At 36.2% G+C, this 15609-nt stretch overlaps 1 protein-coding gene across 1 annotated transcript; it reads left to right on the forward strand.

The window, feature by feature from the left end:
* The first annotated feature begins 6230 nt into the window (after positions 1-6230).
* Positions 6231-15086, forward strand: LOC139954898 (G2/M phase-specific E3 ubiquitin-protein ligase-like). Its single transcript, XM_071954875.1, has 7 exons — positions 6231-6271; positions 8811-8878; positions 9358-9447; positions 9659-9809; positions 10790-11092; positions 11824-11886; positions 13064-15086. The coding sequence occupies exons 3-7, from the start codon at positions 9365-9367 to the stop codon at positions 13070-13072; spliced, it is 609 nt and encodes a 202-aa protein (XP_071810976.1). The 5' UTR covers positions 6231-6271; positions 8811-8878; positions 9358-9364; the 3' UTR covers positions 13073-15086.
* Positions 15087-15609: the final 523 nt, after the last annotated feature.

Raw genomic sequence — 15609 nt, forward strand, 5'->3', positions numbered from 1 at the left:
AATTAATTGTGTTCTGATTTCCCTCAAGTCCATTAAAACCGAGGTTACAACCTAGAGGTTAAATATGATGAATTAATTGGGATGATGGGACTTCATGTATCCTTCTAATGTTAGCAAATGTATCATAACGTTACAGCTTCTGAAGCTCAATGATGAATCATAATATTGATCATAATAAAAACTAAAAATTTCAAAGCATAGGCCTATGACTTGAGGTACTACACTATGGCCATGGAGCTAGCCTATACTCACGAAAGTCGTTCTTCGTAGACCTCTAATCATAAATATTAGTTTCTAATCTCCATCAAATTAAAAAAATCGCAACTAGTACGATCAAGGAGTAAATATTGGAGTTAGCAACCACACATAGTCGTACTTTTGCGTAGGCAACCCCGCCCCCCCCCCAAAAAAAAAAAAAGATTCAGCACACCGAAGTTCAGCAACAAATTAAGAAAACGTACATACCCGGACACTGTTGTAACGTTGTTTACCAGGAAGTTTAGGCCTTGAAAGGCCTTGAAGAAAGGGTTTAGGTCATGAGCGATCCTGGTCGTCGAAAAAGTAAGCAAAAATTAGCGTAATATTTCCCCACAACTTATGATACGCTAAATTACGTGTAATGTAACTCCACGTAACTCGACAAAATCGCCTCGTATTGAATTGCGGTTTATTTCATGTCAAAGTGACAAATAATATCTGAAACTGCACATCAACTTCAACGATGTTTACTGACGTTATAAGAACTGCACATGAACTTTGAACTTCCCGCAAGCATATTCATAAGGTTTTAATTCTTTCGCGCATGTGATGTACCAATTTCTCGCGGTTAAAGGGCGGAACCGATGATAGTAGATCAAAGACGATTCAAGGCCGTGTTTTACAGGCAGATAACTTAAAATCAACAGCGATTGGGTAAAGCTAGCAGTGCGAGCTACGGCGGGATAATTTAATTTTGTCTTTGCTTGGAGGTATTAGGGGAGAGTGGTTTCTCTCTTTTCGGTGCATGCTCAAACTGTCTCTGTAGCTGGAATAAGATTAAAAAGTATAATAAAATTGAACAAGGTGGCGCGCACACAAAAAAAAACAAAAAAAACAAGAGCCCAAGGGCACTACGGTTTCTTGCTAAGTAGAATATTGATGTTGCATTTGAGGTACAACTAAAATTTTTACCCACTGAACCCAAATACGGCCGACAAAATTAGCTCCAAACTTACCACCAATTAACAAAAACTGTATTCCAAATTTGGATACAATCGGATTTAACGTTGTGGAACTGTCGCGATTTTTGTTCGCCGATCCCCAAAAAATCGGCCTACATAAAATATGTGGCCCAAAGAAACTGGTTCATAAATATCTTGGCCCCCCCACAAAAAAAAATTTTTAAGAGGGAGGGCCAAATGGTCCCAATAATGTTGGTCTCAATTTCAAGCTCAAAGAATGTATCCCAAAGTGCATTGGAGGTGGCAATGCAAGTTGGGACCAACCAGCCCAAACATGGGCCATACATTTCTTGGGCCCAGGTGGTCGAAAGAAAATGTAGGCTTACCATTTACCACCTATCAACTCCATGCCAAGTTTACCTTCAATATTCTCAGTTGCATACATGTACACTGCCAGTATGACAAATATCGAATACTCAATTGTTGCCAACCTGAATGTTCCTTTACTTCCAGCAAGGAACCTAAAAGATTTTTCAGGGCTGAGAACTAAAAGAAATGTTGCAGTGAGTACTACATTATTCATTACGATATATTTCTGCTTTTAACATTTTAAACAGGGAATCAACAAGGATCTGGGATTCCTTTGCCTTGAATGTGCTGTCACTCACATGTGAACACTATCAAATGTCCCAGAGGAACTTAAAATGATTGATTTTGGCTATGAATACCCCCAATTACAAGCAACATTTGATACTTTTTACCTAAACTGACTTTCGATTTTCTGCTCCAACCAAGCGTGTAATATACTCAATGTAGAACAGCGTCTAATAGGATGTTCATGACAGTTATATAGGATGTCAGTGTTTGACTTCTGATCAACTCAGACTCAAATCGCAGGCTAGTGCAGTAGGCAAGTATGGCGCGAGAAAGCGGAATATATTACGTACAAATATATATATGCTGTACTTGCGAAATACATACATTGTTAACTTCAAAAATACATTTTAGACATATTAATATATATGTATACACATATATATTCCCTGAAAATTATATTTATTCCCTTAAAGTATATATTTATATATTTTCCAGGTATACAGATATATTTTCTTAACCACGAATATATATTTTCTGCAAAACAATGTATTCTATCACTGTAAATATTCTGTACAAAATATATATTCTCTATCACAAAAATATATATATTCTCTAAGAGAAAAATATATATTTCTTACAATAAATATATATCTTGTTAAAAAAATATATATATATTCTCTGACAGAAAAATATTTTTCTCTAACAAAATATATATTCTATGACAGAAAATATATTCTGTACAAAAAATTATATTCTGTGCAAAAATATATTTGTATCATGTGTAAGGAAAAATATATATATTCTCTAACAACAAAGTTCTATTCTGTACGAAAAATATATATATGCAATACCAAGTACGGAGCTCTGTAAGTGCCAACTAAGATGTTTTGTTGTTCGGACTAGTTCGTGCCGCGGAAGTCCAGTGTCCAGCGCACACTACTGGACCAACAGTATAGTACTCAGTAGACAGTAGACATCATGTCCGATCACTCAGAATTCAGAGACATGAGGCAGCAGTTCGAACGGCTCTCAAGTCTAATAGAGCAGGTGGTGGCAAACTCGTCGGTGAACCAATTGACACAGAACCCACCACCAGCATCCACATCCCATCGTTTAACTTCAAGTGAAGGGCAGCAAGTCCGGCCCGTACCTAGGACTAACGTTAGTAATACCATTCTAACTAGGCCAAACGTCAGTGCTCGGCCAAGGCACGGCACCAGTACACAACAGGAGTTGACAGAGCTCTTTCGACCTTCAAGGAGATCAGGGTCAAGACAGACGCCCCAAGACAGAACCGGGGTAGCATTGAGGCGGGTCAGGGTCACGGAGATTCGAACCTTATCAAAGAAATGGTATGTGGGACTAGGCTTATGCTAATTACATACATGTAGCCTTTACATCAATCTTGAGGAACAGCTAGGTCTACTTAACTCAGGTCTATAGCCTAGGCGTACATTGGTCTACTGTAGGCTAGTAGTAGTAGGCCTATTAATACTAAAACAGGATCAATCACAAATCATGAAATGGGTCGTAGGAACTATATAAATACCCACCAACGAACGTATGACCCAAGTGAGGGATAGAAAAAAAAATATATGGAAACCATATTCACTCATTGACCCATAAACAGTCTAACAGTTACACCTTTTATTCCCGGGGTGGGGGGATTGGGTAATGAGTCTGTGGGGGGCACCATCATCCTGTTTGGTGAAGGGTATTGCTGTAGTGAGTTTGTGAGTTTTGGATGGAGTAATTACAATCAAGTTAAGCTTTGTGTATGGGAGCAAATATTCAGCTAGACAATCATTAAACTGTTTTTGGTGCGTTGATACTAAAAATGAATTGTATATACTTACATAAGGCACATGTACTGTACCTGACCAGTAAAGCACTAGGCGGTAATACACATAAGAGGCAAGAACTTTTGGTTAAATCAGTCATTATTTTCTTACAGATTATGAAACCTCATCATGCTAGTACAAGAATTAATTTCACATATACTCAGAAAATTATTTTAGCACAATGCTGCTGTGTTAGTTCATCAACATGTATGATTGTGCAACTGAGATGATGTTCATGTCCATAATATATCCTACATGCATATTCTTTACAGGCAGAGGAATGTTCGTAAAGGATGTTTACCTGTTTGGTGCAGATGAGACCAAGAGGCCCAGAAACCTAATTTTTATGCATGAAGAAGGGCGTATTGTGACGGCAGTAGAGTTTTTTCGCTCTATGACGGAAGCGGACATAACATCCCTTATTGAGGACATTTTCTACTCTCATCTCTCAGGACTGGAACAGCCAAGGTATTCAAAAAAAGGAAAATGTGATGACTCATGGTAAATTAGCAATGACCAGTAAGATCAAACCAATGAGGAAATGTTTCCAAGTACATGCGTACAAAGAGAACACTCAGTTTAATCAGTTTAATCAGTTTTTAATGATCACAGAAACACAACTGGTGGTTGTTTTGATCTTGTTCTGTTAACTTGCTCATATATATATTTTGCAAATAGCCAATATATTTAGAAAGTAAACACAACATATAGGCTATATAATTATATGAAATAGATGATTTTAGTATTTTGCTGGTTAGAACCATTGTTATGGCAGTGTAATAATACTGTTTGTTAGTTCTTTTATGAAGGAGCTTATAATTAGTCTAACATTAAGTCTCTATAAATCAAAAGTCATTGTGAGCAAAGACAGGTAATACAGCAGAATCATGAAAAAGGCAACTCACATGTAGGGGTCATATAATAATGTGTAAACGTATTCTACAAGCTGGTCAAAGGTCATTAAAGGTCATCGGAGGTCAAATATTTAAAATCTGGAAGACAATATTTCAAGAATCATATTTGAAATGAGCAACAGTCTACGTTGAAAATCTCTGTCTCAATCAACCACGATGATACAACAGACTTCATAACATGTGGCTTCACCACTATTAGACTAACTGCAAGAATACTATTATATTTGGTCAATGTTTTACGGTTCTAACGGTTCTTATTGGATCAAAAGATTGTTCTCTAAGAATCAATGATTTGTTGCTTAACTGCTACACAGCAACAGCATTCAATGCCTGCAATCTGGTTTCTTGTGTGTGTTGTGTACACCTTGTCAACATATTTTTTGGTTGGGTATGCCTGATCCAGGTTGTAATATCTTTTGCAGTAACAATCAATGTGGATGAGTTTTTTGCTTTGCCTACATGCAAATGCAGCACTTGGGATACACTGTTGTTTTTGTCAATAGACACTGATGGAGTAGTGACATAATGTAGGCTGTTCCTTCAATGGTTTAGTTTGATTGCAATAAAGTGTTACACAAGGTCATAGTTTATGAACTGTGTGATAGATGTCATAGATCTATGTGGCTCATCATACCTTATTCACTACTATCAGTACCTCATTTGTCCATCTATACGCTTAGATTTCAGTTTGTTCGAGTGGTTCGTGGGGACATCATCACCCCAAACACACATAATCAACATGGATGGACCGGGGTTGCAGTTAAACACCCAGCTGGACAGGGAGCAGTATACGTTAGGTCAACCATTCCACTGACTTCAAAGAAAGTAGAGAATCAGACTGATGTGATAAGTGACGTAAGTTGATGAATTTCCATAGGGATACATGTTCCAATCAGTTTTCAAACACTATCGAATGTTGCTTCATGACCTCTCACTGCTGATAAGTATTAAACAGATGAATACATGTTTCCTTGTTCATTAGATATGGTGCCATTACCACATATTTAATTAAATACCAACACTCATTCAATTTGAGAAAAATTTGCTTTAAAGTATTGGTGCCTGATGATGAAATGTTGCCAGTAACCACATCAAATTCATATTTAACTTCCTAGTAATGAATCTTACATTGAATTGTTGTAAGGTCTTAAAGTTCTGATAATGAATTAAACTTGACATTGGAAAACTCATAATAAATGGACAGTCATGTACAATCCATTACAGTTTACAGAAAAAGTCTTCACCACATTTGTTTTTGAGTTGCAAAGAATGAAAGCAAACAGTACTACAATTTAGGATAGTTTTACACATGGTTAAGGTTTGTTTCAGAGCAATGCAACTGCCTGTGCTCACAATAACAGCCATTCTACTTCATCTGCAATTCGTCAGTGTGTAAATTTAAAAAAAAATCTGAAATAGTTATAGCCCTTCATACACACATTATTAACACATTTGTGAAAGTATACTGTACATAGCAAATACTTTACACAATGAACAATTGAAGATGCAATTGTCAAAACAGCAGCTATTTTAGACATGAAAAGAAGGTACCACTTGTCCGAATCTCAAATTCTAATGAAACATAAATTATTTGTCTCTTTCCTCTGTATGATTCAATTATTTTTTTGGCTGCACATGACCCTTTCTGATCACGTCTGGTCAACAATGATAAAAATCTCTTTTACTTTGCTGTTTGTTGTTGTTTTTTCTTACGGCGAAGAACTTCCTGATCCATTCATTAAGTGCACCAGTCGTCAATGTGAGTTATTCTTTTACTGTCAAGCATATTTTTTGTAATGTATGGCCTTCAAGTCAATTGCTATACATGCATTTCACCACAGACACAAAGAATGATGTCATTACCTTGATTTTATATTAATGTTGTAATGCATTCCATGTTAGTATTTATGGTAATACAACTTTAATTCCTTGCAATGAGAATATATGCAGTTAAGTCCTGTATGAGTGTGTCTCTGTGATGCTGCTTGTAAACATGATATTTCAAAAATTGCTGATTTACCTTCAAACTTGGCATGTTGGTAGCCTTTGGTGAGTAAATAAAGTAAAATTTTTAATGGAGGTTCAAGTTCATCTGAGGTCAAAGTTTAAACCTTGTAAACATATGTTCTCTCAAATTGCAAAATGTCCTACAACTTCTAACTTAATATGTAGGTAGTCCTAGGGAGTACAGATCACTTTTGTTTTTCATGTATTGTTTTTCATGGATGTTAAAGGGAATTTGAGGTCAACAGAGGTAATATTCATAAAACCTTGTGATTAAACATGCTATCTCAATTTGCAATAGTTGCTATAACTTCAAGTTAGTAATTAGCAAGCCCTTGGTAAGAAAATGGGCCAAAAAAATAATTCATTGAGGTCAAAGGTCATTTTATATCAACAAAGATCAAATGTGAAAAAGCTTGTATACATGACATCTGAAGAAGTCAAAGTTGCTTGAAGTTCAACTTGAAGTACCAAATTGTCACAGCGGTATGTGAACAAGAAATAAAGGCACAAACAAGTAGTTGAATTTAACAATTTAACAAAGTATATATTGTTTCTTCACTTGGCTGGATATATGCTACTGAAAACAAATGGTGAAAGTTGCTACACTCTTTTACCATGGATTACAAGGGGATGGGACAGGATGTAATACTCTGTCAACATGTTTACTTAACTACATAAACAGTGGTTAAGCTACTGAGAAGCTCACCACACATCCTGCTGAAGATTACATAATAATAGGTGCACAAACCGGTGAAGGGTTTTGGTTGTAGAAAGTTACACTGGAGGCCACAGTGTGGATGATCTCCTGGAACTAAGAAGTTGGAGGTTTCTGGGAGGTGTGATGTAAGAACTTCCTGTCTGTGCTACTAGGTAAGATATTGTAAATATGTCCCTAGGGTAAGGAGAAGGTGAGATAACAGTAAAATACTCTCTGTTATAATTGCCTGTCCCTTAAAAAGTTAATATGTTATCTCAAGAAGCAACCGTTGTTACGACTTAAGACTTGGTTTAGTTTGTCGTCAGTAAATAACTTTGAGATTGTCTTTTCAGTCAAAGGTCATTTCATATCAGGGAGTATCACTCTAAAAGCCTTGTGTAACAGGTCAAGTTTTATGTATCCTTAAATAACTGGGCTCCATTGTGAATATGCATACGGTATGTGCAAAGTTCTGGGTAGTGTCATCCGTCCACCGTTTGCGTGATGGCTTTTCATGTGGTTAAATGGTGTCATGCAGTGCTATAGTACTGCTGAAAGTCTGTGAAGGAGTTATACAAATCATCCGTTGTGATATGTGTTGGGTCCTACATGGTTGATATTCATTGAGTCATGAGTTTTGTTATTATTAGAAGAATGCCCAAAGTTGTTATTCATGTTTGGCTGTTCTGTTACAAGTTGCTCAGTATGAAAGCCTTTAGGTCTGTTTGGGCAGGGTTGCTGAGTTAGGTGGAATCATTAGTATTGTCAAGGGTTGTTTAGGTGAAGCCTGGCAATCTGTTTGTGTAGTTAACACAGGAAGGGTGTATTGTAAGTTGTTACTCAGATGTACTGTGAATCTAATTTCCAATTTCACAGTCACCTTTGTTCCATTGAATTCTCTTTTGTAGTAACTTGTATTTACCAAAAGTTCTCACTACCAACCACAAGAGCTCTGTTTACCATCTCTTTTTAGTTACAATTATGATCGTAACCTTTGCACTCATGATGGCAAGTGTGTGTATGTATGTGTGCAAAGAAACCTAATGTTGTGGGCGGAGGTCAATGGTTGTTGTAGTTCACCAGGGGTCAAATTGTAAAGACCATGTTTTACACAATATTTCACCAAGGATGGATGTCACATTTAGTACAAGAAGCCTGTGGTTGTGGTGAATGGTCATTTCAGGAAAGCCTGTGTCATTTTTAATTTATTGTTTGTCAAATCACAAGTGTTGCTTTTCACTGTACTACTAAGATGAAGTATGTTGTACACCCTCACTATACATTACATCGGATTCAAGAAGAAAACTGCTCATGTTACACCATCGAAAGCACAATGCATTTTTGCATGCTAGTTTATTAAGATCTTTTATTAAGAATTGAATCAGGCTCCAATGCCAGTATCTCTGGTGTCTGTGGATTCCTGTGCCCCACATTTTGGCGTAATTGGATTGATGGAATGTTACATTTGTATCCGTAATATCTGAACCCTGAATCAATCAATTCAAGTCATTCGCACATCTGTTCAATCTTATTGATGCTATAGGTACTTCCTATTACACATTCTTCAATTCATAATTTCCTTTCATTGTTTTAGAATTCTCATCATCCGCTTGCAGCAGATAAACCCTCAACCTCAAACACTGTTTTGCAGATCGCTAGCAGGTACTTGTTTTGGTTTCCATAACAATCATAACCTTTGCATTCATGATGGAGTGTGTGCGAGCGTGTGTATTTGTGTGCGTTTGTGACGCCCAACTTCAGGATATCTGAATCCTGTGGTTGAGGTCAATGGTCATTTCAGGACAGCCTGTGTCAATGTGAATTAATTGTTTGTCAAATCACAGGTGCTGCATATCACTGTATTACTAAGATCAAGTATGTTGTACACTGTCACTATACATCACTTCGGGTTCAAGAAGAAAGCTGATCGATCGTTATACTATCGAAACCACAAGGCATTTTTGCATTCTAGTTTCTTTATTGTTTGTTTGTTGTTTGTTTGTTTTTACATTTTTAATAATTAAGTGAACATGGTTATTACATTTGTCCCATCTATAGATAAAGAGAGGTGGAAATAAGAAAATGTAAGCCTTCTTGACATTCATCTATTAACATGTAAGCTGTATCCTTTATTTTCAAAGGACTTTGATGGATATATCAAACTCAGGAACAGAGGGAGACATTTTTGATGAAGAAGATGAAATTCCTCTTGCAAATGAAGACATTGGCAGGTCAGTGACAATAGTTCTGTTACTCATTGTTACATGTCTATGAAATATTTGAGGCATATGTACATGTGTGCGTGTGCATTCTCTTGTGATGTCTATGTTTTATTTGCAAATATATCATCCAGAGAGCCAGAAGGCACTATGATTATGTTATGTTCTTGTTCTTACAATATTTGAGTGTTGTTCAACACTTAGTTTTTTATCAATCCATCAGTGACCTACCTTTACAAATTGTCCTTGATGAACACATTCAGAGAGTGATTAGAGAGGATGTACAGAATATAATCATTCGGAGGAGACATGCCTGGAATGACATTAACAAATGGCTGCAGAGGAAGAGCTTTTACATTCAAAACAAATGGAAGGTATGGAAATGTTCTCACTAATGATTCCTTGCTGAAGGCAGAAGGAATCTATGATGGTTATGTAGCTTGTCAGTATCTGTGTGTGGCACTTTCGCTTGTAAAGACAATATCCTCAACAGTTAAAGTTGCCGGAAGTTTAAACTTAGTTTTCTAGGTAGCTTTTCATGTGCAGACAATCTGAGTTGTGTTAATGGATGTGACAGGTTATTTGAGGTTGAAATCTGAGAACCTTCTTATTAACATGTACAGAGTAAAATTGTTCCAAAATTTAAAACTTGGAAGATGATCACTATATTTTTCATGGATGTGAAAGGTCTGTTTACCTAACAGCCTGAAACTGTCTTCACTCAAGAAATGAAGTTGTTTTGTACTTGAACAATCTGTACATAGGCACACATAAATCAATCAGCAATACTCTTGCACTCTCACATTTCTAATTGGCATCACAAATCTTGGAAGATCTTGTGTCTGTTCACATACACTAATTTAACACTGACTATGAAGACAGGATATTGAAAATGGGCTTATCAATGTTCTTCATTTATGGTTTCTATCAACAGGTATGTGTGTATGTGTGGGTATATGTGATGCTCCAGGTTGTAGACACGCTATGTCATTGGGGGTCAGCAGAAGTAACAATGTGAGAATCTCATCACAAAAAGAACTATATATGCAACCAGATAATCAACGGAGATCATATTTGCATGGTAGATCATGTAGTGTTGTAACTTTAAAATATACCGGTGCTGTGGCTGAGTAGATAAAGGCAGTTGCCTTTATATATCTAAAAAAAAATGGTGATTACCCAAACATTAATTACTACTGTAATTTTTGCCAGTAAAGTAGTAAGGAAAGTAAGGAATAATAATTATTTGATTCGTTGTATGGCAAAGTAAATCACATTCAGGGTCTTTACTGTGGTCTTTTTTCTTTCTTTTTAATCATAAAACCTAAGTACTTCAATATCTCTTATATCACAGCTAAAATTTCTTGGTGAAGATGGTGAGGACGGAGGTGGGTTAACACGGGAGCTATGCCAGTTGATAATCCATGGCATCCAAGAATCTGGGTTGTTCATTGGAGAAGCTGGTCACATGGTGCCAATAAACAGCATGCAGCACTTAGTTGACCGTGCATATTACTCAGCTGGTCAACTGGTAGCGTCAGTCATTTGCCAGGGAGGGCCTTCTTTTAACCTACTATCAGAGTATCTTATCGAGGATATTGTTCATGGAAAAACACCTCCAGTCTCTGAGATCCCACTTGCTGCTCTGGAACTAGTGGTAAAAGCAACAATTTTCCATTCTAAATTGTAAGCTCTATCTCTTGAACTCCTGTAATAATGCCAGTATTGATAGTAAACTGATTTTAGAGAGCTTGAAATATCAACAATTTTGATTAGCTTCTTGCAAATCAAAGGTGATGTTGACAAAAAAGACATATTTGGTTTGCATTTGGATGCCTGTTGGAAGATTTTCCTCAGTGTATAGTAGAACTTAGTGTAATAAAAGATGGTAAGCACGTGCTTCATTTTTGTATTACAGCACCATTTGCACAATTAAAACAATCAAAACAGAATATATGAAGATAGATAACTACAGCAGTTCTCGTATTTGCATGTGTGTGCAAGAACCCTATGTGTTTTTTTAGGTCAAAGCTCATTTGGGATCAGAAGAAGTCAAAATGTGAAATCTGGAAGACCCTATTGCATGGTATAAGAGTGTAAATGTGTGTGAGATGTTGTAAACAATTTAGCATGTCAAATGTCGTTTATGGTTAGCAGAGGTCAAATCTGGAAAAACTTGTTAACACAGGCAACTGCGACAGATATTTACCTTGTAAGTTTCAATAATTTGTGTAGGTACATATTGGCAGAAGTCAAAGCTTATTGGCATTCGCAAAGGTCAAAACGTAATATCAGAAAAGCCTATATTTCCAAAACCATAACATCAACAGAGATCATATTTGCATATGATATCAAGTAATCATTGACACTTTGCTTTCCTCTTTGTAGACACCAATTGGCAACACAGTCATTGAAGATCCCAGGGCCATGCTTAAAGTGAAGTTAATGGAGGTAACTGACACACACAGTATACATATCTCACTTCATAGCATAGAAAGTACATTACTATACTGGTACATAGTTCTGAGATATCACAATTATTTTCTCATTAAATGTTCCCATCTGTCATAGTAACCAAGGCACTTATTGAAACATATATCATAACATTACTAGTAAGCTTGCCACATTGATACTCTGTCTGACTGTCTACTGTACATGATAGTTGACTTTTTCAGAGTCCAAGCAAAGTCCAAGCCGTACAATTTGTTAGTAGCACAGTATCAGTGTGATAAACAGAACACTTGTCACACATCTATGTGAACTACATCATTTGCTATAAACTTCATGTTTATTGCTGCATGATTTCATTCTTATCCCATCCCCACCCCAGCCAAAAAGGCTATTGTCACTTAAGAAGATGTAAAGTATAATAAAGAGATAAGTAGCATATTTGCAACAAGGTAAAGTTGTTATAAACAGAAGTGTTGAGGGGATGTTGCATTGAAGACCATCACACTCAGCATGACTTGACAAAATGATGATGGTTGCTTAATTATGTATTTTCTATGGGGGCAATAGCATATTTTGGTGACGAAAGTTTATCATAGGGCTTTCCTGTACAAGTTCCCTGTAAATGTAATCAATGAGAAGTAGCAGGGACTTTGGGATTTGCCATATAAGCAAAAGCTAATTGCAGTTGTTAAGATGTGTCTGCATGGGTCAGTATGACACCTGCTCCTGCTCGTAATTACAGTAACTATATCTGAAGAAGGGAATCTGGATAAATGTCATATTTGGTGTGGTTGTAGGCCTGCATTTTAGAGAACAAGAATTCTATTGTTTGTAGTGGAAGTCAAAGGTCTTTTAAGGTCAGCAGAGGTCAAATATCATTTGGGGTGAAATTAGGCAAATTAATGATAGCCTAAGACTAAAGGAAAGCCACAATGAAAATAAATAACGTTATGAAATGAAGAAAACATTTAAATACATACAAAAACTCATAGAAAAAGAAGTGGACTGGGAAAGCAGAGCTTTAATGACCAATCCCCCTTTAAAAAGAAAAATATAAAGAAAGAAAAACAAAACAAGTTGTTTCTACTTTCTACGCCCAATAATAGGCTTTAATCCAAAGACAATGAATCAAAACGTTATTGGCTTCTCATTTATATCTCAATTGAAAATTATTCAGATGTTATGAAACAAATTATGTGTGGTCCAGTACCAGAGGTAGATGCGGATCAGGTCTACAACCTATTTACAGTAGACTTTTCTCCAGAGGGAAGCAACGACAGAGAGGGGGAGGAAGCATCAAACTTCTCTTTCTTGATGTGGCTTCAGGAGATCAGTGAAGGAAGTGAGTGGTCCATTTTATACAATGCATGAAAGTGTCAATGTGAATTCATGACATGTGCAAAACTTTGAAATCATTGTTTCAAGGATTTCATTTCTTTACTTGAACAAGGTAAATGATGTAATTGATGCATATTTAACTGTCTGTATTAATTTTGTTTATTTTTCTTTTCTGCCAGAGCACAACACAAGTTTGCCTGATTTCCTCCAATGGTTGTCTGGTGCAAGACGTTTACCACCAGGGGGGTTTTCCGTCGCACCAAGAATAAACTTCTGTGCATCGGATAGGCTACCTGTGGTTTCCACATGTGCCTTGATGTTGACATTGCCCCGTCACCTCAACCAGGAGGACTTTAGAGACATGATGTCTTTGGCAATGACAGCTGTTGACTTTGCTGTACTTTGAGTTATATCTCATGTTGATGTCTTTTCACTTATTAAGAGAAAATTTGTACACATAGTTTACACTGTTCTTATCAATCATTCGCGTGCTACACTTGCCCATTGAATGTATGTTTCTATTTCTGTCTGTCTGTGTGTTAGTATGTGTGTTAGTAGGTGTGTATGCGTGGATGGGTGAGTGGATGTATGCGTGTATGTATGTATACACTGATGCATACAACATAAATGTGCAGAAAAGGCCACACCTTGAAAGATGGAAACCTAATATCAAAGTTTTAAGTTATAGTTCGTCACTTTGCACACATTACCAGTGATATATGGGTCAATGGTAACTTAAATGTTGTCTCAAGTCTGATATTACATTGAAGTATGATGTGATGTTGACTTAATGTATGTTTTTGCCCCGTGCTTCTTTTCCATGCATATTTCAACATATGCCGATGCCATTATTTATTTGGCCTTCGCAGTTGTGACTTTCAACTTTTAATATAGGCAACACACAAAACAAAGCCACCGTTGTGTCAGTTGATGCTCTTGATAGAATTATCCGATATTAATATTCGAGTTAGTTTTGTGAAACTGCAGAAGATGCTTCTCCTGCAGTTTGTAATGGGTCATGATGAATATCGATAATAGTGTTACTTGAACAGTAGTCTATATAAGGGTTCATGAATCTGGGATCGCCTTCTGATTCGTTGTTTGAAAATACTGAGCTTTTAACTAAGCATTAAAAGTATTTGGGGGTTGTTATTGTATTTGGATATCACAGGTTATCTGGAGTGAGCTTATTTAACTACAGAACTTGTGACATGTGGCTTCCCCACACTTATTGCAAAATCTTGTTGCATTTGGTAGATAGTTCACATTATGTTAGTGGGCAACAGTTATTGCTGTATATGGCCACTGTATTTCTTACTGTCCAGTTTGCCAATTATTTGATTTGCTGCATGGCAAGTAACCACATTCAGGGTTTTCATTTTTTCATTATACACTTCCAACACAGAATCTAACACCATAAAACATGTTTTATTATCAAATATTTTGCATGCTAGATTCTTTCTTACCATTTTGTCAGTATTTCATAATGTATACTTGCCAATACTTACCACTGTATTCAATATCAAAAAGAGTGCTGTTGTGCACAGTGGCACAATAAATCTTTGTCTTCTTACTTGGCAGTGAAAAGACACATACTTTGTTTCTTACAAATAAAGAACACAAGAAGCACCTTGACGATAACTTGCCAGTACAGAAATTATTTATTTCCTGTCAGTTGATTACATGTATTCTTTTCTTTTAATATTTGATGACCTATATTGCACATAAGAAAGTTTGTAACCATGGAGATGTCGAAATATCCCATTAAAGAACATTCCATTTTGTTTAAATCATTTTATAGTTATTTTCTTACTTTCTTATTTCCTTTATACTTACTTTCAGTTTTCATTAACAATGTGATACTGGGGGTGGGTGGGGGCATATGTTGACCTGCCAATAAATTGTACAACGAAGAACACATTTTTGTTTTCAATTATTTAATAAATGTTGAAGCAGTGTCAAATAAGGCACATACATACCCCAAAATGAGTATTAATGTATAAAGTCTCCACCTTTTGGGGTTGAGATTAACATTTAAATCAATATGAGGTTACCAATAGAAAACTAGTACAAAAATAAAATAAAATAAAAACTTTAACATCGTTAACAGAATATTACAAAGTTTATATTGTCCACTAACCAGTATGCAGGTGCACATGGGGTCATATGTAGTAATGATGGTTGGCTTCATATGGCAAACATCCAGCATGCTGGTATGAGTTCAATTTAAAGGTATGAGTTCAATTTAAACATGTGAGTATAATGAAATTTGTTGAATTAAAATATAAAAAAAGGCTAGCCTAACAAGCTGCATTGAAGGTTAATTTAATTTTGAGCGTGTCTTTGGACAAATTCACAACACTGACGTTAAATGTGTACACCATT

The sequence above is a fragment of the Apostichopus japonicus genome, chromosome 17 (genome assembly GCF_037975245.1).
Source record: "Apostichopus japonicus isolate 1M-3 chromosome 17, ASM3797524v1, whole genome shotgun sequence".
In the NCBI taxonomy this organism is placed as follows: domain Eukaryota; kingdom Metazoa; phylum Echinodermata; class Holothuroidea; order Aspidochirotida; family Stichopodidae; genus Apostichopus; species Apostichopus japonicus.